General features: G+C 41.1%; 1 protein-coding gene across 2 annotated transcripts in view; it reads left to right on the top strand.

The window, feature by feature from the left end:
• The window catches only part of L3MBTL4 (L3MBTL4, histone methyl-lysine binding protein), a 433,421-nt gene that overhangs the window by 98,240 nt on the left and 312,342 nt on the right, over nt 1–22,839 (top strand). For both annotated transcript variants that reach the window (XM_021707570.1, XM_021707564.1), the window contains one exon: nt 13,090–13,181. In XM_021707570.1, the coding sequence (XP_021563245.1) occupies nt 13,090–13,181 (92 nt within the window). The remainder of the gene's footprint in view (nt 1–13,089; nt 13,182–22,839) is intronic.

Genomic DNA, 22,839 nt, shown 5'->3' with positions numbered 1-22,839 from the left:
GGCTGCTCCCGGCCACCGCAGCCTCGACCTGCTGGGCTCCGGCGATCCTTCTGCCTCAGCCTTCCAAGTGGCCGGAATTACAGGCATGCGCTACCACGCCCGGCTGATTTTTTGTTTTATTGTAGAGATGAGGTCTCGCTGCCCAGGTGGGTCTCGAACCCGTGGGCTCAGGCAATCCACTCACTTCAGCCTCCCAAAAGCCCGGGATTACAGGCTGAGCCACTGAGCCCAGCTCAGGTGTTCTTATTTCTAGAATGAAAGGGTCGTCTCTCATTGATTTTGCTTTTTTAAACAACAGTTTTCCTTCAGTTTTTTTATTTTTTATTTTAATGATGTAGGGTACAATTCAGGATTGGGTATACAGGTGGTCATCGTACAGGTAAAGTTTGGGCCTCCCTTTGGTCCCCACTTTGTCTGGTTTGACATCAGGTACTCGTATCTCTTATTGATGCTGTGTTCCCTGCACACCCCCCCACCACCACCCCGGCAGTATCCTGCTACTGCCCATCCCTTTCTTAAGTATTATGGTAAATGTTCAGGGTCCGCTTATGAGTGAGAACATGTGGTACTCTGTTCTTTGTTTCTGTGATAGATCACCGAGTAATGACAGACTTTAAACCCATCCAAGTTGCTGCAAAGTCCATATGTTTTTCCTTCTTTAAGACTGCATAATAGTCCACTGTGTATGTGTACCACAGTTTTTTTACCCAGTCCATTTTCGGTGGGAAGCACGATTGGTTCCATGATTTTGCTCTTGTGAATAGTGCTGCAATAAACATGCGTGTGCAGGTATCCTTTTTTTTTTTTTTTTTTAGAATGATTTGAGTTCCTCTGGGTATATTCTCAGTAGGGGGATTCCTGGGTCATACCGAATGTCAATGTCTAGTTCTTTCAGAAATCGCCACACTGTTTTCCAAAGACGTTGCACTAGCAGTTTACATTCTCACCAGCAGTGTAGAAATGTTCCTTTTTTCTCCACATCTTCGCCAGCATCTGTTGTTTTATTAATGATGGCCGTTCTTACTGGGGTAGAAGGTTTCTCAATGTGGTTTTGATTTGCGTTTCTCTGATGATTAGTGAGGCTGAGCACTTTTTCATGTGTCTGTTGGATGCCCATATATCTTCTTTTGAGAAGTTATCTATTCATGTCTTTTGCTCACTTTTAAATGGGACTGTTTGTTTTTTCTTTTCGGCACATTTGAGTTCCTTGTAGAGCCTGGGTTGTTATTGGTCTATTTAGTGTTGCAGTGTCTTCTTGTCTCAACCTTGGGAGGTTATATGTCAGAAAGTGTTCCATTTCATTTAGGTTATCAAGTTCGTTTCCATACACGTGTGCATAGTAAGTTCTGATAATCTTTTATATTTCTTCGGGGTCAGTTGTGATTTGATCTTTTGCATTTCTGATTGTGTTAATTTGGGCGTTTTCCACTCTGGCTAGGGGGTCCATCAACCTTGTTTATTGTTTCAAAGAACCAGCTGTTTTGTTGATTTTTTTTTTCTGCCATTTTTTTGTCTTCTGTGTCCCATATTTGGGCTTTTACTTTGGTGATCTGGAGCCTTCTGCTAAAGTTAGGGTTTTGATGGTCCTGTTTTTCCAGCTCCCTTTGGTGATCTGTTAGACTGTTAACTTGTGATGTTTCCATTTTCTTGAGGTGTGTTCATAGAGATATAAATTCCCATATTGGAACTGTTTTCATGGCATTCCAGAGGTTTTGGTAAGGTGTTTTCTTCATTTTCATTTGTTTCCAGGAATCTTTTTTTTTTGAGTTGGGGTCACACTCTGTCACCGAGGCTGGAGAGCAGTGGGTTCTGGCCACCGCAGTCTCGACCTGCTGGGCTCCAGCAATTCTTCCTCCTCAGCCTTCAAGTAACTGGAACTACAGGCGCACTACCATACCCGGCTAATTTTTTTGATTTATTGTAGAGGTCTTGCCAAGTTGCCTGGGTGGGTCTTGAACCCATAGGCTCAGACAATCCTCTTGCCTCGGCCTCCCAAAGTGCTGGGATTACAGGCTGAGCCACCAAGTCCGGCCTCCAAGAATCTTTTAATTTCTGTTTTGATTTTGGTGTTGATCCAGTAGTCGTTCAGCATCATGCTGTTTAATGTCCATGTCTTTGTGGGTTTTGGGAAAATCTTGTTGGTGTCGACATTTATGTTTATTCCACTCTGGTCTGAGAAGGTGCATGGCAGTATTTTGATCTTATGGAATTTGTTTATGCTTGATTTTTGGCTGAGGATGTTATCAGTCTTGGAGTTCATTCCATGTGGTGGTGAGTAGAATGTATATTCTGTGGTTATTGGGTGGAGTATTCTGTAGTATCTACTAAGTCCACTTGGTCAGCCATCAAGTTGAGGTTCTGGATCTCTTTGTTGATTTTTTGCCTCAATGATCTATCTAGGGTTGTTAGTGGAATATTTAAGTCCCCAGCTATAATAGTGTTGGGGGTCAATATCTTTTTTTGTTAGTAGTTGCTTTATAAATGCTGGTTCTCCTATGTTGGGTGCATATATGTTTAGGATGGATATTCCTTTTTGATTGATTGAACTTTTTATCATTATGTAGTATCCTTTTGGATCTTTAAAAATTTTTGATAGCTTAAATGTTGTTTTGTCTGATGTTAAGGTTGTGACTCCTACCTTCTTTTGTGATCCATTTGCCTCGATACTTGTTTTCCATCCTCTAACTTGCCTACATAAAGTAGGCACAAAAGCAAAAATCTAAAGGTAGCAAGAGAGAAAGGTCGGACAACCCACAAGGGAAAACCAAACAGAATAGCAGCAGACCAGAGTCTGTGTTCATCTCTTGTGGTGAGATGAGTTTTCTGGATGTAGCACAAAATTGGTTTATGGTTTTTTAAAACCAGTTTGCCATTCTGTTTCTCTTCAGTGATGCATTTAGTCCATTCACATTCAGACTGATTATTAAATTGTGATTGTTTATCCTAGTCATGAGGTTCTTATAATGTTTTTTCTTTGTTTTCTTTTAGCTTTTGTGTTGATCTATGTGTATGTTTTCAGGTTTACTGTTGTGATGTATTCTCTGTTGATTCTGTGTTCTGCTGTTCACTTGGGAAGTGTGTGATCATTGTTTTTTGTCTTCTGTGCTTAATACCTTTTTAAGTGTCTCCCGTGGAGCTGCTCTGGAAGCCACATAATTTCTTAGGGATTGCATGTTTGGGAAGGATTTTAATTCCCCATTACTGATGAAGCTGAACTTGGCTGGCTAGGAAATTCTTGGTTGAAATTGTTTATCTTTGAGGACTTTGAATATTGCATTCCAGTCCCTTCTGGCTTGTAGTGTTTCTGCCAGTTGGTCTGCTGCTATTCTGTTTGATTTTTCCCTCGTGGGTCGTCTGACCTTTCTCTCTTGCTACCTTTAGATTTTTGCTTTTGTGCCTACTTTATGTAGGCAAATAACTATGTGTCTTGGGGTGGGTCTTCTCATTTGATGTCTTGTGGGGATTCTCTGTGTCTCTTGTGTTTGGAGAGTCACATCTCTGGTGAAATGAGGAAAATTTTCTTGGATAACCTCCTGGAATACTTGCTCCTAGATGTTCTCTGTTTCACTTTCTTCTGGGATACCAGTCAGGTATATGTTTGGCCTCTTGATATAATTGCATATCTCTTGTAGGCTTTGTCCTTTCTTTCTGAGTTTTCTTTCTATTTTTTTTTACAGATTGAGTTAATTCCATGTTTTGGTCTTCAGGTTCTGAGATTCTTTTGTTTGATTAATTCTGCTTTCCAGGCTTTTCATCTTGTTATTTATTTCCTAGATGAAATTTCTTATGGTCAAAATCTCTGTTACAAGTTCTTTCAGTGTTACATCTTGTCTTTCTTGAGTTTTATTCACTCTTTCCATTCATTCCCTAATCCTTTTTGGGTCAACTCTGGGGTCAGTTGTTGGTGACTTCCATTGTTTGGGCTCAGTTGTTGGTGACTTCCATTGTTTGGGCTCTGAGGTCTGATCTTTCATGTGTTTTCTCTTTGTTACACTGGGAATTGCCTGTGTTCTTCTGTTGATTTTTCCTCATTTGTGACAGATCTCTTCCTTTTCTCTTCAGTTCTGTTATTCAGTGGAGAAGCATTCATTTCTGATGTTTCCTCAGCTCTCTATTCTTCCCGTGTCAGGGCTCTGAATTTGTTCTACTTTGTAACAGGACTGTTGGTGGGAAACTTTGCTATCTCTTGTAGTTTTGTGAGTTGAATACGGTAGAGGATGGAGAGCTAGGATTCAGAAACTACTTGCAAATTACAATGTTTACTGGCTCTGGTATGGGCTCCCTGAGACCCCCTCCCCACCAACACTCTATATGATGATGCAATGGGTATGTGTGTGTACACCATGAGTCCAAGATACAGTAACAGCAATGAGGAGACCAGTGAAAAGTAGAATGACAGAAGAGAGACACAAATTTTAAATGAATAAAAAATTTTAAAAAGTCACAGAACAACAAAAGCAGAAACCAAAGCAAAAAACAATTGAGCACCCACACCACACCAAAACAAACTGGAATAGCAACAAAGCAAAACAGAACAAAAAAACCCCCAACAAAACCCAGGTAAACCACGCCACCGCACACATACCTGACACAAAATGGAAGAAGAAGGGAAAGAGAAAGAAAGTAAAAAAACAAATAAAAAGAAAAGTAAAGAGAAAAAAAAGGAAGGAATTCACATCAAACCCTGACACATATATTCACATACACATTAAGCTCTAAAAAAGGGAAGAGCAAAAAAGCAAAAAAGAAACCAACAGACAAAACTGAAAGATGAACACTCAGTCATTCACACACACATATAAACAGGAAAAAAACGAAAGAAGAAAAAGGAAAAAAAAAAGGAGGGGATGCAGATTGAACCCTCGCATACACATTCATGCACAAAGAAAAAATATTGAAAGATTTAAAAAACAAGCAGGCAAAAATAAAACCTGCCCTCTTGTGGCAGGTTCTGTCACTGTTCCTCTCAGCGGCCCCTCTGCTGTGTCCTGCAGTGCTTCAGCCACATTCACAATCTCCACAGTGTCAGGCCCAGGGAAGGAGGAGAGGGTGGTGGAGGTGGGTGGGGCTTCAGTCCTCCCTTCCCACTCTCTATGGTCAGGGTGATCCCGTCCAGTGAGGAGATGCCGGATTGTCTCTTCCCCGCGTACTGGCAAGGTGAGGGGGGAGGTCCCCTCTCAGGCTTATTCTGGAGTACAGCCCTCCTAGTGTGACTGACATCCGGGCTCCGCCTGAGTTTGTCCCCTCAGTTGTGCCCCCAGCCATGTAGGTCTGATGTTCAGAGGAGTGCTGAGGAGGAGCCGGTTGGTCAGCCCCAGGCTCACCACTGATCTCTTTGGAGGTCTCCCTCATCCCCTTGTGGCCACACCGTTTGTCTTGCAGCTGAATCGGGTAGGGGGTGGGGTGCCTGAGACTCAGCACTCCTCCTATCCCTCTGGACTTCGTGCTTTCAGGATATGCCTTCTGGATCACCATCTACCCCTGATTAGTCAAGTCGTCAGTCACAGAGATTGGGTCTGTGGCTCCGTGATGAGCAAGCTGGAGCACTTTTCAAGATGGTGCCCAGTTTTCAAGATGGTGGCAGAGTGCGTCTTTCGCCTTCTGCAGTGGGGCTCTGCCTCTGGGCTCCTTCGCTGTGCTCCGTCCACAGCCCTTGCTGCCAGTGTCCAGCCAGACCCTGCAGGGGTGAGGCAGAACCTGGAGCCAGCAGACTGTCCCACTGCAGTAGTGAAGCAGAGCCTATAGCGGGCAATCTCTCGTAGCAGCTTCTCCCCAGGAAGGCCTTTGTTGGTTTTAAAAAAATGGCACTCGTCTTCTGTGCCCTGGGAAGCACTAGGGACCAAGCAGAGCAGCTGCGGCACCAGCTGCTTCACTAGGAGAGCCCTGGCCACTTGCTCCTGAGCCCCCACTCAGTCAACCACTCACATGCCCACTTACTGACACATACACAAAATCTTTCATTTACTCACTCACAATGGGACTCAGAGTCCTGTTGGCTCTGCCACCATCTTCTTGTAACCCCGGTCACTGATTTTTCAATTTGAGCTCTTTGAGGTGGGACTAGTGGGAGGCTCAGCCGACTGTGTGTGGGGTGACCCGAAGAAGCTCCATTTGTTGGATTTCTAATACAGGGACTCCTAATATGATGTCGTTGCAAGTAAAAATGGGGCCATGCTAAAGAGAAATTTAAGGTTTGAAAGTGACATTTCAGGACTTCTTTCCATGTTTAAATAGCCTGTGGTGCTTTTTATGTTATGTATTTTTATAAGAAAAGTTTAGAACAATGACAGTGCACACATAGGGAAGTATATTCATATAAAGTATTGAAATTCAAAGTAGAGGTTCTTATTAATTTAAGCAAACTCAGTTATTCAGAACTCTAGACCTGAAATGATAAAGTAGAACACAGCTGTGGTTTACATAATCTAAAAAATCACTCGAGGTTAAGGTATATCTGGGCTGAGATATATCACACTCAGTGTTTGAGCCCTCTTTTTAAGTGTGATATTGTTGCTTGAGCCTATTAGATGTGGTGTATGTTTTGCAAAATGAATACGTCTAAGCTAAAACTATGTCTTGGTGTACTGCTATCTATAAGGACATGGTCTGGCTCAGGGAAGCTTGCTGTTTGTTCATAAAGTAAGACCATAGGCATATACCATCCAGAAAATTAGTCATGGCATCCATCTGCAGCCTATCCAAGCACCGAGCTTACCTTTCTTTGGCTTGTGTTCTACTTAGCTTCTTTATTTTGCGACACCATCGGATTTATCTCAGCAATTGACCCTCCTGTCCCACTGCCCAGTGCAGAGTTGAATCCTCTCTCTCTGAAAACTGCCTTTCTTGGACCATTATTTCTGTAGATGACTACCACTGTAAATGGTTTGCTGGCAGCTCTAACTGTGTTCTATGTGGTTCCTTTCAACCACCCTCTTTGTTGATAGTTCTTATAGGCCTATACGTGGAGTTACAAGCAAGAAAAATAATTATGATCAGCAGAGACACTGGTTCATGGCCATGCTTTTTTTTTTTTTAAATACAGTCATGCTGCAAAAATGTTACATGCACACTGCCACTTCGCAGGTAGCAGGAACAGTATAACAAGACGCTAAGCATTTAAAGCAATTTATTAACATATTCAGTGAGCTTGACTTTCGCCATCTTGCATGTTTGATATTTGTCTTAGACTGTCTCTTTTTTGTGTGTGTTCTTTGTTGTTAATTTCTTGCCTCTGTTCTTACCAATCTGATGAATAAGGTGTGTGTAGAAGAACAAAGCAAAATTTAGTAGCTGGTAGACTGTAAGTGTGACGTCTCAGTGGGCACATGTTGTCACTTTTTGTGAGAGAGCTTGCTGTGGTGTTTGCTGACCTGCAAATTAGGTGGAGGCCAAATAAACCAAACACTTTAGGCTTGCAGATAAAGCAAGCCTTTCTTGCTTTTAAAAGAAAGGAAGCAAATGTACACATGCCACCTAATACAACCTTTGGAAAAAAAGAGATGACCCTGCTTATTTCCATGTGAAAGAAGGTATTGCATGGATAAAAATCCATCCATTGTGTAGGGGAATGGCTCCATCATGGTACCCTGGTAATCTTGCAACTGTCCAAATAGGTTGACCACAGGTTTCTATTCCTTGACAGAATGCCCTGCCATCCTCCTGGAATGTGAACACTTGGGAGGCTTGTGAGGAACTACTACAAGGTCAGCTTTCCCTTGACCCCTGCCTCCTGAGAAGGTTGTCCTGAGACAGGGTCTTTTCACCTCTGGGCTCTGATGAGACTGGAGGCCTTTTGCTTCAGCCCTTTTTGGGGTACAGCTGCAGGTTATAAAACTGCACCGCTGCAGTATGAACTTGCTAATGGCAATGTTATCTGACCATCCAAGTTGCAGTGTTTGTTTCACTGTCACCCTGTGCAAGGGATATGGAGAACTGGTCCCGTTAGCTGTCTATGTAAGTAATAAACTGTCTAAATGCATAAAAGGGCTCAGTTCTTCACTGGCAAAACTGTCAACGTTTGTCTTGCATTGTATGACAAATCTCATCATCTTAACACATAGTGTTCACTTTTTCTTAATGATTTTTATTTATATGAACATATAAACTGTGTTATAACTGTGCTTAATTAATATTTGCAAAGTAATATGTGCTCATAACCACATAATTTATTTGGCTTCTATTGGTGGATATTTAGATTTCTTTTGCAGCTTTGTACTGTTGTAAGGGCTTCATTTATCCTGTTTTGAAATTTTTTAGGGTAAAATTAAAGTTGGAGTGAATAGATCAATAAATACAGCTTAATTTTTGGAAATAAATATATATTGTTAACATGTTTTATTATACTTATAAGGCCATCATTATGAGCGAGCTTATTAATTTCCCTAAGGATTTATTTTTATGGTCATTTTAAATTTAAAAGTTATTAATTAATTGACATTTCTGTTATATCTTGCCTGTGTGCTGAAGTGAGTCACTATTGTATAATGGGAGTGCCCGGGCTAGGAATGTAGTTTAAATCCAGACTCTTCCTACTGTGTGAGCTATGTGGTCTCTGTGAGCTTCAGTTTTTTGAATCATAACATAGTTATTAATCTAATATTCCATGTTGTAAAAAGTGGAAATGTATATATTCACACATATGTGCTCACCTATACACATACACATACACCACAACCACCTAATCAGGACTTGGTATATAAAATAGGTGTATGTTAAGTGAAAGATAATATACAATTAAATGTATTTTGTATATTATATAATGTTTGGCAGAAGAGTAATATCTGGAACATTTTGCTATAGCCAGTGGTCTGGTGAAAAGAAATGGAATTTAAGGTTTACAAAACTGTATGTATATCTAATATTCTATAAAATGAATGTGATAGCTGTAGCATGTCTAAGAAGGCTACATAAAAAATAAAATAAGTTCATTGCCTGAAGCAGTGTTGTCTCATAATTGGTTCCTTCTCTCCAGGAAACTGAGAAATGAGCTGGTCAAAATAGATAGCTTTGAATTCATTTTTAAGACCAAAAATATATTCTGTATGTCTTCCTTTTTTTTAAAAGTCATTAAATAAATATTTATGGCCAGGTGTAATTATGTCTCCAGAGATACAATGACGAACAAGACCAAGAAGTTTCCTTTTTTAATTGGAAACTTACATTCTAATTCAAAATAAGCAAACTGGTTAAATTCAGCTAACGTAATTCCTGTGAAAAATAATAAAACAATGTAATGAGAGACAGAGAGGGGTGATAGAATCCGTTTGGAGTTCAGTGACCAGGGAAGTGTTCTGAGGTGCCGCTCCTCACAGGTGCCATATTGTTGAGTGATTCTCTTCTTCCTCAAAATACTTAATTCATTGTAAGTTTTTATTCTTTGATATTATGTATTTTGTTTTTGGATAAATTTTAAAAGGTTCTTTGCATACGTATGTGATCATGAAAGAAGGTCTTAGATATAATTTACTTTTGGTGAAATGATAATATATCACAATCGGAAATACGATTAAATTGAGAAATTACATGCAGTCTTTTTAGGAACACAGCTGTTGTCGAAAATGAGATATCTGTATTTGCTTTAGAGCCAACACTGTTATAACGTTTTTTGTAAAGCACATACCTGTAATACATCAGGATACTTCAGGATTTGTCATATTTCTTACTGTTTAACAAAATAAAATATCTCATGTTGTGGCAGAAATGGTGCAGACATTGAAGCGCTGTAATGGGCCAGTGGAGCTTAGGCTCCTTGATGGAAATCACTCTATGATGTCTCAGTATTTTCAAACAAAACAAGAATATTCATTGATGACAATTCCTTTAGTCATATTTGATGATTTAAATGCTTTTAAAAATTTTCATACATTAGCAAGTGTATTTTTAGCAATAACAAGTTAATGTTGTGATGGATAATGAATGTTAATGCCCATGCTTTTTGTGTGTCTATTTTTTTAGCTGTAAAATGATAAGGTGTTTTTCTTCATTACCTGAGTTGAAATTATTCCCTTTTGTTGTCAATGATATATATGGAGGCCAAAGGAAAAATAATGTCTGTTACTCACTTTTCATCTACTGGGCCATAGCTACATACTTATTCCAGTGGGCAGGACATTTGTTGGCACATTAACAAGGGCTCAGAAATTTTTTTTGTAGATAATTAAAAGTCTACATGAATTATTCCTGTACAACTTGATGGATTTTGTGTTTGTTATTCCATCATGTTGCTTTATTGCCTCGAGAGGTTTCAAATGTTTGAGAGGTGGATCTTACCACCTGTCATCACCACTGCTGATGCAGTTCTGACCTTTTACCATCTACTTTTTTCTGGAACATTCACAGCCAGCAAGATACATTTAAAATTAATGCTCAGAAAGCACTTCCTGACCAGTATTCTCCAAGGATATGTGTGTGTGGGGGGGATGTATGGCTAAGTAATAATACTTGTAGAGAACTTAAAAAATGTAGACAGTAATAAATGAGGAAATAATATTTACGTCAATCTTGCTATTCACATATAGGGCTGGTAATATTTTTCCTGTTCCTTTCCAATAGCTTTTCTACACGCACATATTTTGTATGCCTGGGCACACATACCTGCATAGTACCTGGCACACAAAAGGTGCTTTATAAATATGGGAATAAATGAATGTTTTAATATGTATAATAATTTGTATCTATATGTATGTTCTCATTTTATTTCTAATTGACAAATAATAATGGTATATCTTTATCCCACTGTGATGTGATGTTTGGGTCAATGTGATGTTTGGATATGTGTCTACATTGTAGAATGATTAAATGAAGCAAATTAGCATATGTATCACCTCACATGCTTATCATTTTTTGTGGTGAGATCATTTAAAAATCTATCCTTTTAGCAATTTTGAAATATATAATTCATTATTATTAACCAATCACCATGCTATGCAATAGATCTCTAAAACGAAGGTATTCCTCCTATTTAATTGAAACTCTGTATCCTTTGAACAGCAGCCCCTCCTCCCCTATTCCTCACTCCCCCAACCTCTGTAGCCACCTTTCTTTGGGCTACTTCTGTGAGTTCAGCTTTTTTTGAGTGCACATATGAGAGATCATGTAGTATTTTCTTTTTCTGCCTGACTTATTTCACTTAGTGAAAGTAAGGACACAAAACAATGTCTGTAAGCTGATATGTACTGTTTTGTGACTTCATTTAGGATTTTGATTTCCAAAATGTTGATCTTTTAAAAATTCATTACATATTTACCAAAAAGGATCAGTTTGTTTTCTAAATTACTTATGATTTTATAGATACTGTTTTGTATCCTTCCTTAGTTTTTTACTTAACCCAGATAATTCTCAAGATATTATATTAAATATGCAAAAAATTATAAAATAGTTTTCAATAACCTCGTAGTTATATATGTGTATATATGTCATAGTTTTATTAAACCTTCCTTTCATATTAATACTACTTTGAGAATTTTTTGCTGTTATGTTGTGATGTACGTTTTTACCATGAATTTTATTTTTATTTTTTTTATTTTTATTTTTTTTTTGAGTTGGAGTCTCACTCTGTCGCCCAGACTGGAGTGCAGTGGCCGCTTCCGGCCACCGCAGCCTCGACCTGCTGGGCTCCGGCGATCCTTCCGCCTCAGCCTTCCAAGTAGTTGGAATTACAGGCATGCACTACCACACCCAGCTGATTTTTTGATTTATTGTAGAGATGAGGTCTCGCTGCCCAGGCGGGTCTCGAACCCACGGGCTCAGGCAATCCACTCACCTCAGCCTCCCAAAGGCGCGGGATTACAGGCTGAGCCACTGAGCCCGGCTTTACCATGAATTTTATTATTAGTGTTTGACTACTTCCTTAGTGTGTAATCCTGGAGGAGGAAGTACTGTGGGGTAGAATGTAAATTTAAAACAATTATTAATTGCTTTTGCCAGTTTTTTGTCTAAAAATAGTATTTTTATTGAATTACAAAGATTATCTATTATTCATCTAAAAAATGTGGAATGCAGAAAACCGAAGCATAAAGAAAATCAGAAAGAAATTATAATTCCGTCACTAAAAGATGATGTCTTTAAAAATTTTCATTTCCATAATTTTAGTCTTTTAAAATTCATTACATATTTACCAAAAAGGGGATCAATTTGTTTCCTAAACTACTTTTTTCCCTACTTAGTAGTATATCACTATGTGGTCCTTCTCTGCCATTAACAGTCTTCTATAGTGCAGTTTTATTATTAAAATGCCACGTCTGTGTCAGGCAGTTGATTAATTTCCCCTTGGCAGACCTTCTGTTTGTTTCCAGTGTTTCATTATTATGTAGAGTTCTATGAAAAAACACTTGTGTTTTGTCCCTTAGGCGTCTCTACTCTGAGTGTGAAGGAGAATTGCTGGTTCAAACAATAATTTTTAAGGCTTTTGACGAATGTTGCTACATGGCCTTTCAACAGGTCATACCAATTGACACTCATACCAAAAAGAGTCATGGAAAGTAAAAGGACACCATAAAAAAATCCTAGGTTATTCATCTTAAAATGAACTAAATCAATTTTCAGAAAACCTATTCCCCTGTTTCTCTTCACCCTCTTTGAGAGTGTTTTTTCTTCTTGTTGTTTTGTTTGCTTTTGAATCATGGTCTTACTCTGTTGCCAGGGCTGGAATCGAGTGACACAATCACAACTCACCACAGCCTTGACCTCTGGGCTCAGAAGATCCTTTTGCCTCAGCCTCTTGAGTAGTGGGACTATAGGCATGCACCACCACACCTGACACGTTTTTTGACTTATTGTAGAGATGGGACCTTGCTGTGTTGCCCGTACTGGTCTTGAACTCCTGGGTGCAAGCAATCCTCCCACCTCGGTCTCCCAAAGTGCCAGGATTACAGGCATTGGCCACTGCACCTGGGCTTTTGAGGGTAATTTAAGAGTTCATCAGACATCTTGTTGAGGGTGGAATGTATTCATAAACATGTATCAAACAGGAAATGCTGGGTCGTGTGAATTTAATTATATTAGCCTGCTTCTTGAGTTTATTTTCAATTAAATTTTATTTTTTTCTGTCTCTAATTGTTTCAAGAAAAGCCATTTTGTTTTCTCTTCCAGTCCCTTCAGTGGCTGCACAGGAAGCCTGGTCTTGGGAGCAGTACCTGAAAGAACAGAAGGCTGTCGCAGCCCCTGTTGAACTGTTTTCTAAGGTCAGTCACTGACGGACTTACAGTTGTACAAGGAATCAAACTTAAGAGATTAGTTAAAATAAAATCATTTGCTAGATAGCCCACCAGCTTATTTGAATTTCTGGGCTCTGCTGGCAAAGGACTCAGGAAAGCTAATCAAAGTCTTAGTGTTTCAGAATGTGGGCTGTAGCCCAGTGCAGCCACCTGCCAGCTCTGTGACCTTGGGCAAGACATTCAACCTCAGTCTCCTCATTTGTAAAGTAGGAAAATTACCCTACCTGTATCCTTGGGTTGTTGGAGGACTAGACTCCTAGCACCAGGGTTTGTGGCTACAGGAGATCATCTTTACTCGTGGCAATCAATCTTTGAATTGCCTTTCACTTCTTCCTGGTCTGAGTTTTCAGTGTTTCAGAGTGAATTTACTTGAAAAATTTCATCAGATTTGCATCATTATTTTGCATCTTAGCCTGCAGCAATAAGCTAAAACTTTTCATCTGGCGTCAGGTACCACGGTCCGGCATCTGGCGTCAGGTACCACGGTCAGGTTTAGGATGTGAGCTTCAGGCAAAGGACACAGGTGAGGTTTGTGACTTGATGGTCGTGTTTAGAAATCAGGTTTGTACTGTGTCCTCATATCAGGGTCTTAGGAAATGTGTCAGATATTTGAGTGCTAGAGGTGAAGTGTGGGCTAATTTGCAGAGCAAGGCAAATTAAATTTTGGCTGACGGCTGCAAAGTGTTAGATTTTCTGTCCAGCTCCTGCATGGCCCCTTCACTCCAGCAAGCTGGTGTATTAACGTTATTCTCAGAGTTTCTCATTTAGATCCTTTAAGGTCTATCAACCAGTGTAAAAAACACTTGCAGAACTGAGAATTTCTTTCTCAGAATTTCCCTCACGACCTCATGTTTGTGTTAACAACAACAACAAGAACAAAATGACCATGGGGCAAATAAATCCTCATGGCAGTATTTGGAACTGTGTCGTGATAGGCTACAGGTCACATAGTCTTCTTCCCTTGACTTTATAGAGATATGACAGAAGAGGTGCTGGCAAGCACCAAGTGAGAGAAAGACAATGTTGTGGCACATGAAGACAGGAGTGGGTTCCCTTGTGAGGGACTTTTTGCTGAGTGGAGACAGCCAGTGATCAGGAGATACACTTTGAGGATTCCTTGACTGGTAAATAGGACTTCTTCAAGCTTTTGAACTTTAATGTTTGCTACTGCTGAAGGTTACAGCAAAGCATTCGTGCAGGAGAAAACAGATCAGCCTCTGCCATGTTGATCTGCCTTTCACTCCACTCACAATCCAACACTCAAGCTGCTCACATTTTTAAGGCTTTTTGTGTGCAAGTGCCTTGTAACACTGACCCAAGCACTAAGGCCTATACGACACAGTTTCTTTGAATCTTGCCACCTAGTTGGGATATAATATATGCCCATAATAGCACAATAATAATGTGAGGGGTACATTAATTGCTAGTGGAAAGTACAAGTAACGAATTTACCAAGTATTCCATGTGTGAGATGGGACCTCATCTGACCCTGAAAAGGAGAAGAATTAAGCTCACCAATTATTATGTCTGATTTGTCTGAATGATGGAAGTAGTTGCTTGTGTCCAAGATCACAGTGTTACTCTAACTTGAATTTAAATTTTAGGATGAAATAAGCACTGTCTATAGTTGGAAATAGGTTTTAATATAATAAAAAAAGGCAGATGGTTCATGCCAGCCTTCCAAGAAGGCGCATCACACTGAACTCAAATTTATGTTGACATTGTGCTCTTGACTGTTCATATTCATATTCATAATCATATTCATCCATGTTCAATGCTCATATTTACTGTGTAAATATTATAATAGTATTGTTTTGGTCAGCCCTCTGTGTTGGAGCTCTTCAGCTTTTGACCCTGAAGTGTTGAAAATAAATTTTAAAGTAGTTTGCATATCTTGAGTAGAAAACTATTGCTAAGACATTAACATGTTGCTTTATTATTATCATTGTTTTTTGAGTTGGAGTCTCACTCCATCGCTTAGACTGGAGTGCAATGGCACGGTCACAGCCACCCCAGCGTCGACCTCCTAGGCTCCAGTGATCCTTCCGCCTCAGCCTTCCAAGTAGTCGGAACTACAGATGCGTGGTACCACGTCTAGCTAATATTTTGATTTATTGTATAGACGAGGTCTCACCATGTTGCCCAGGCTGGTCTTGAACCCGTGGACTCAGGCAATCCTCTCTCTTCAACCTCCCAAAGTGCTGCTTTATTTTTAATACAGTTTCAGTCCTAATATTTACGTTTTAGAAGATGTTCCAAAGGCCCCCAAGTCACAATTAGTTCTGTAATCAGATGTGTGCTTTACCAAGAAAATGTATGTATATATGTATTTTAAGGAGTGTATGCTTATTTTAGTGGCATACAAGGTGTTTGCATATCTAAAGGTTTATTTTAAGTTTCTTTTTGTACAAGACAAAGTAAAATGTCTTATAGTCTGTCATTTATTTTTACCATCTGGGTTAATGAGCATATAAGGATATAAACACCTTCTGTTGACATAGCACATTTAAAAACATTTCTCCCCATTACCAGTGAAATGTGCCCATCTTGGGTTGATTTAGAATTCTTTTTTGTTTTGTTTTATTTTGAGGTTGGTATTAAAAGCTTTTCTCTTTTATTTCTCCCTGCCAGTCATCTCTCTATGACCCGTGCCTTCCTAAAGCATTCTTTTCACCCTGTTGCCAGACACAGTGAGTCCAAATATGTGCATGTGGGACTGGAGCCTCCACATTCTACCCCAGCTGCAGATTGTGTGAACCTAGAGCTTCTTCCATGCCTATCAGACTGGTCCATGCACTGGCTCCTGCCTGACTGCACTCAGTCTTTCTCCAAGTTTGAAGGCTTTTGCATCTTTTCTTGCTCTCTGAACCTCAGAGGTCCACGTTCCCCCTCGAGATGCTTCCTCTGCATGAAGCTGTCCCAGCCTGTTCACTCTGGCCTCTTGACATGTACTTAGTGGGCAGCTGTCATCTGCCCAAGTCACATTGGCAGAAGTGAGGGCTGGGGGCAAGACAGGAGCAGCAGAGGGACTGGATGCCAGCTCCTGTGTTATCTGGCCAGGAGCAGCACCCAGATCTCCACTGGGCACCAGCTGCAGCGCTATGTGGGCACATCGCACCTGCAACCGTGGCAGGTCTCTGATGTGAGGGAACACTGCCTGCCCTCACTCTAGACTGTCTTGTCTGGTGACAAGGAAGCCCACTAAATGGCATGTCCTTGATGCCCTTAGTCACAGGCTTGAAGGCCAGCTCTGTTTTTTGTCTCCAGGCAGGGGTTCCTCTACCCCCAGCCAACGTGGTATTGCTGGCAAGGCTGGCTAAATGTGGGTTTAGACCCCTGGGAAATAGAGACCTTTCTGCATTTTAGAATAGTTTGGTGTTTCAAATGAAATGAAAGTCATCATGCAAAACTTAAAACTCTTTTAGACTTTATATTTTTTTATAGTTTGGTAATATAATTTTTATTTGAATTCCATATAGCTAGGGTGCTGTATTACTTTCCTATTGCTGTGATAACATATTAGCACCAATTTAGTGGCTTAAAACAGCACCAATTTATTATCTCAAAGTTCAGAAGTTAAGAGTCTAAAATGGGTCCCAAGGCCTCATTCCTTCTGAAGTCTCTTGGGGGAACTCTTTCCTTGCCTTTCTTCATCCTTAGCTCGTGAGGCCATACCATGTTTCTTCCCTCTTTGGTTCTCCTGTCTCCCTCTTATAAGGACCCTCATGATGACATTACACTCACCCTAGTAATCCAGGACAATCCCACGTCTCACCATCCTTCACTTAACTGCCCCTGCAGAGCACTATGTGCCGTGTCAGGTAACATAGCTGCAGCTTCTGGGCCTGGGCCATGGACATTACTTTGGGGTCATCTTCGGGGGTGCACCACGGGTGCCATCCTTTCTTCGTTGTCATTCCTAGTCAGTCCCTACCTTTGGCCTGCCTAACTTCTCATGGCTCACTCCCTCCCAGATTATTCTGCCATGGCCTTCGTAGCCCTCCCTGTGGTAAAGCAAATGATGCAACTTCTTCAAGAGTTAATACTTTGTTCCCTCCTCTCTGCGGGAGACATACACCTTCTTCTCTTCAGAGCTCTGTCTCTCCGTGGGCCTGGTCCCCTCTGCCATGCCCACTTCTCCCTCCCTCAGGGTGCTGGCAGGGTGCCCAATCCTCTCTTCTTGAAAGGTGATACCATCTCATCACTGCTGTTTCCATTCTGTTGGTTTCGTGTGTGTGTGTGTGTGTGTGTGTGTGTGTGTGTCTGCTCACACTGTTCATCTGCTTGTGCTCCCTCCCCTCCCCCACCTACCCCCACCCTGGTCATGTTCTCATCCTAGGACACTCCTTTGCCCACCTGGCAGTCCATCTAACTCTTAGTACCTCAAGTGCCTGCGCCACAGGGACCTTTACCCCCTTTCAGGTCAGTCCCTCTGCTCCTGTGCCCACACTTGCCCAAGTCACAGTTGAACCTCTTCTGCAATGGTGAAGTTTTTTTATTTTACCATTCGATCTTATCTACTGTCTTTCCAGACTTTTCTCTCCCTTATTCTCACAGTACCCATTTTTCTTTTATTACTTTTAGTTCTTCTGCTATCCCTCTTCTGGCTTCACATTTTCTCCTGACCAGCCTTGGCTGCTGTTCCTTCATGTCAGCCATTTTCTTGCCAGGATCTTCAGTGCTCTCCCCATGGGCCCTCTGCCATAGTCCCAGCTCCCGATGAATCTGTGTGCACTTTCCAGCTTGTATCCCTCGGGTGCCGAGCACTGCTGGATAGGAACTACGAGGCCTTGCAGATTGGTGGTATGGCAAATCCACAGCCTCAGCAGTGTTGCCTGGCTGTCTTTTGTGGTGTTGGTCTGCACTCTCCCTCTTCCCTAGGAAGGCGAGTCTGAGCTCCCAGCATCTCCCCTGCCTCCCACTAGAAGCCTTCATGCTCGTGATGGATGTGGAGACCTTCAACTTCCTCCTGCAAACCTTCACTCAACATACCCCTGCTTGGCTCCTCCCCTGTTGTACTGGAAGAAGTATCCCTTCTTTTTTTTTTTTTTTTGAGTCGGAGTCTCACTCTGTCGCCCAGACTGGAGTGCAGTGGCCGCTCCTGGCCACCGCAGCCTCGACCTGCTGGGCTCCAGTGATCCTTCCGCCTCAGCCTTCCAAGTAGCGGGAATTACAGGCATGCGCTACCACGCACGACTGATTTTTTGATTTATTGTAGAGCTGAGGTCTCGCTGCCCAGGCGAATCTCGAACCCGCGGGCTCAGGCAATCCACTCACCTCAGTCTCCCAAAGGCGCGGGATTACAGGGTGAGCCACCGAGCCGGCTGTATCCTTTCTTTTCATCATCCTTTTTCTGTTATCAGGATCCTCTCCATTCCTGCTTTTCTTGAGATCTTCCTTCATCAGTTTTCTCTTGTTCTGCCTGTAAGTTAACTTTTTTTCTCTTTTGACTGTTTCCCTTTAGAATAAAAATGTGCTTTTGTCTGTTCCTTCTTTAAGAAAAAATACTGCTCCTGGATCCTGCATTTTCCTCTCTAGCTCATCTCCTTAATCCAGTCTGGTTTCTTGAAACTTTTGACTGTATTTCCTCTTTTCTTGATTTTTCCCTTTTTTTTTGAGTTGGAGTTTTATTCTGTCGCCCAGGCTGGAGTGCAGTGGCACACTCACAGCCACCCCAGCACTGATTTGCTGGTGATCCTTCCAAGTAGCTGGAACTACAGGCACGCACTACCATGCCTGGCTAATTTCTTTTTTTAATTTGTTTATTGTAGAGACGAGATCTTGCCAAGTTGCCTGGGCTAGTCTCAAACCTGCGGGCTCAAGCAATCTACTCTCCTCAGCCTTCCAAAGTACTGGGATTACAGTCTGAGCCACCGAGCCCGGCCTTTTCTTTATTTTTCTAACCTCCTTTTCCACCTCTGTCCCCTGCAACCTGACCTTTACTCCCATCACCACCTGAACCTGCCCCTGCAGAGGTGACCTCTGGAATTTTACAGGTTGGCACATGTTGAGTCCCATGGCATGCTCCCTCCACACAGAACTTTGTCCACTCTTAGCCTCTGGTTTTGCTGATTGCCACTCCTTGCCAGCTTTTCTCACATTCCTCTTAGAATTTCATCTGCAGGTGCCACTCCATGTGGCTCCCTGGCTAGTTCATCTTGTAACTTCCATTCCATGGAGATGCAACAGAGTTCCTGCTCTCCCTCAGAAGTCTTTCCCTTTGTCTTCCTCCTCACCTGGATGGTTCACAGTTCTCAGTACCTGCAGACCCACTCATCTCCCAGCCTTCTGTTGTGGTTGGCGTCCTGGGCTCCGTGTCTCCATGAGTGACCCTCTGTGCTCCATTGCCACTTCCTGTCTTCTACACTCTGAATGTTTGGCGTCCTAGTCTGCTCGAGTTTTGCCTCACGATTATTCCATTGCGACTCTTAGCCCTTGGCACTACCGCCGTTAATTCAGGAGTCACAAAACTTCCTTAAGTGTTTTCTCTCTATCCAGGCTGGGCCTGCCGTGAACCTTCTCTGCACACAATGCCAGAATGATCTTTGTAAAAGGTAGTTCTGCTTATCATTTTCTTACTTAGCATCTCTGGCTGCTTTTTGGCCATTCTGTGTGGTTACATGTAGGCATATTTTGTCTCTTGATGGACTCCTGATCTCCTGGGAGACTGTATTTCTTCTTGTTTGTTTTCGTGGCTCTCCGGGAGAGATTCCTATTGTTTGCTTGGTGCATTTACATATGCTGCCACACGTAGTGCTCCCTGCCTCCTCCCTCACTGTATGGAAGAAAGGCTCCCTGATGCACCTCTCTGACTTTTAGTCGACTTAGCTGAAAATGGCATGTGATATCTCATACTTCTCAGGGATTTCTTGAATAATTCCACATACTGTATACAGACTGTGCAGTATGCTTCAGTGTCTGGCATATCGTTCATTTTATTAGGGCCAGCAGTTCTTAAAATCACTCTTCTTGCCGGTCCTAATCCCTGGCTCTTCCCAAGACCTTTTCTCTGCCCTTCCTGGTCAGCTCTGTGTGCTCCCACCACCAATTCCTTCAGAACACCAGCCTATCCCAGCCTCCCCAGGACTTTGTCTTTGTTAGGACTTGTTTGACCATAGTGGGACTCCCTGCCGTCCTTTAAGCCTGGCCTGCGCACCGGGAGTGTTCCTGTTTCAGTCTCCTGACCTTCTGCATTCCAAGATGAGCACCCAGTAGGAAAACCACATCATTTGAACTTCCTGTGTACTTGAATGCTGGTGGGTCGTGTTGTTCCCATCTTCCACTGTCTCCTGCCTTCATAGTTGATGACTCACTGGGTTTCTTCATGATGAAATCAGAAGCGCTTCCTCATTTGATTCTCCTTCTCTCCTAAAACAAGGCATAACTGTTACATAAATGGTGGTGCTCCCACTTTCCTCTGCCCTGCCCTCTTCCGTGGCATTTTTATCTTGGGTGCTCCTCACCCCGCTTCCCTGTCATGGTCTGTCCCTTCTCCCCTCTTAACAGCTGTTTTGTCATCTGTTATGAGTTTTGAAGAAATACTTTGTGTCCTGAAAAGGAAATTCCAGCCTTCTCTAGAATGATAGGGTTGTATTTATTTTGGGAGGTGCTGAGGATTGTTGAGAAACAAGATACCTTCTTGGTTTAACCTTCTAATTGCCCAAGATAGGAGATAGCCTTATTTAAACACATTTCTATTTTCTCTCTGTCTTCCTTACTTGAAGTTTGAGCCAAAGGAATTCCTCCCCTCTCTAAATTTAACTTCTTCACCAAGGCTTGAATTATATTTTAAGAAATCTAATTTTTCTATATATGTCTGTATATTAAATAGAATTTGAAAAACCTGTATGTATGTGTGTTTTGTTTTTGACAAGAGTTGGATTTGTTTTTAACTCTGAAGATGCAGAAGAATACTTCTGTTAAAATTCCTATTTGTTAAAATTCCCTTTCAAACTATTTGAGATATCTAGAACATATCCACCCAAAGCATTGTCAGAGGTCAGGTTTTTATGCTGAGAACATGCTTCCAAATTATGTGCCAGTTATTGAGAATACTATCATAACTTTACTATAGAAACTTCTTAGTATCTTAAATATTAATCATGCACTAAGATATCTGTGCATGGCTTTTTTAGTACTTGTATAAACTGGAATGAGATGTTTTGTGCATTATCATATGCTTCGAACCAAACTACAACTCAGCCCATATTCTCTTTTTTATTTGCCCAAAGTGTTTTCTTGCTTGTTTATCTGTTTGTTTTTGTCTTTCATATATATTTTGTTGCCCCTAGTTTTAAGGTAACTTCATTGGTATTTAGCAGTTCTACTAGAAAAAAAAATTTTTGAAAGAATATTGTGTGCATTATGTTCTAATGTTTGGTTGAGGTTTAAATGCAAGGCATATGAAGGCCAAAGAAGGAGTGTGTTTTAAAAATAGAGTGTAGCTTTATGACATGAAGTCATTTAAGCTGATTAATTGCTGGGGCTTCGAAGTGCAGAAAGAATTTCCATTCATGTTCATTTTTCACAGTCTCTAAAGCTCTAAGTTCTGGGGCAAAATTAAAGATCTATCTTGATCCTGTGGTTCAGAGACTTTTCTTGTACTTGGACTCTGTTTCTCTAAAATGGTGATTCAAAGTGTCATGGATACTATGAAATAGTTGAGCAGATCTGAAGCCTGGTGCCAGACAGATCAGGGCTGCTTTTTAGTTCCTGGTAGGGACTTTAAGCCCCTGTAACAGGCTGCTTATCTGCATTTCCAGCTGGAAGCCGAATGTCAAGTTCAGAGCTCTTCAGAAGGAAGAGAAATTAAAAGAAAAAAATGGCAGCATGCTGAATCAAGGGTAGACAAGACCCTTCTCCTTTGGTTAAAGGAAATTTATATTGGAAACATCCTTGTCTTTTTTCCCTGAGAGATATTAGTTATTCTGGGGGGAAAAAATATCGGATTTATTGTTTTAGACACTAGACTCAGGATTTGTGAAACCCAACTAGTGGTGGCCAGTGGATTATTAGACAGCTTTAGCAGTTATCTTGAAAAGTTCTCTCTATACAGTCCTTGATGATATATTGTACAGGTTTTCTTTCTCCATGAAGATCTTGGTTAGTCTCAGTTTGCCTAGATCTAACAGCATTTTACCTGCTCTGGTATGTGCTTTCTTTTTGTTTCTGAGACCGCAATTCAGTTAATGATTAGGATGCATATTAAAATGTCTATTGTGCATCCCAATTTCTTACTATCTGGGGAAATGAGAGTTTTTGCATTGAGGTTATAGCAGAATAGATTCACAAAAAGCAAACAAGCATTGCATTTACTTAACTTATTAAAATATATTTTCATTGGGCCCTGAATTCTGTTTCTCTATTTGCAGAATACCTCTTGATATAATCTTGGCCGCAGTTTGGGATTTTGAGTTCAGAGATAATCTATGAAAAACATTCAAAATAACAAGAAAGTAGTTCCTAAAGTGTAAGTTTAAAAATACACAGCCAGTCATCCTTCACTGCCATCTTAACTGCAGCTTTGAAGCAGGTTGTGTTTAATAAAGTAGGTGATGATTTTCCTCATTAGCCTAACAAATAGATGGCAAAAATAGGTGTCACTTTGAAAAAGCAGAATTTGATG

This window comes from Carlito syrichta, unplaced genomic scaffold, assembly GCF_000164805.1.
Source record: "Carlito syrichta isolate Samal-C Ts95f unplaced genomic scaffold, Tarsius_syrichta-2.0.1 Scaffold47312, whole genome shotgun sequence".
In the NCBI taxonomy this organism is placed as follows: domain Eukaryota; kingdom Metazoa; phylum Chordata; class Mammalia; order Primates; family Tarsiidae; genus Carlito; species Carlito syrichta.
The sequence above is the reverse complement of the archived record's forward strand: the minus strand, read 5'-3'. Positions and strand labels throughout refer to the sequence as shown.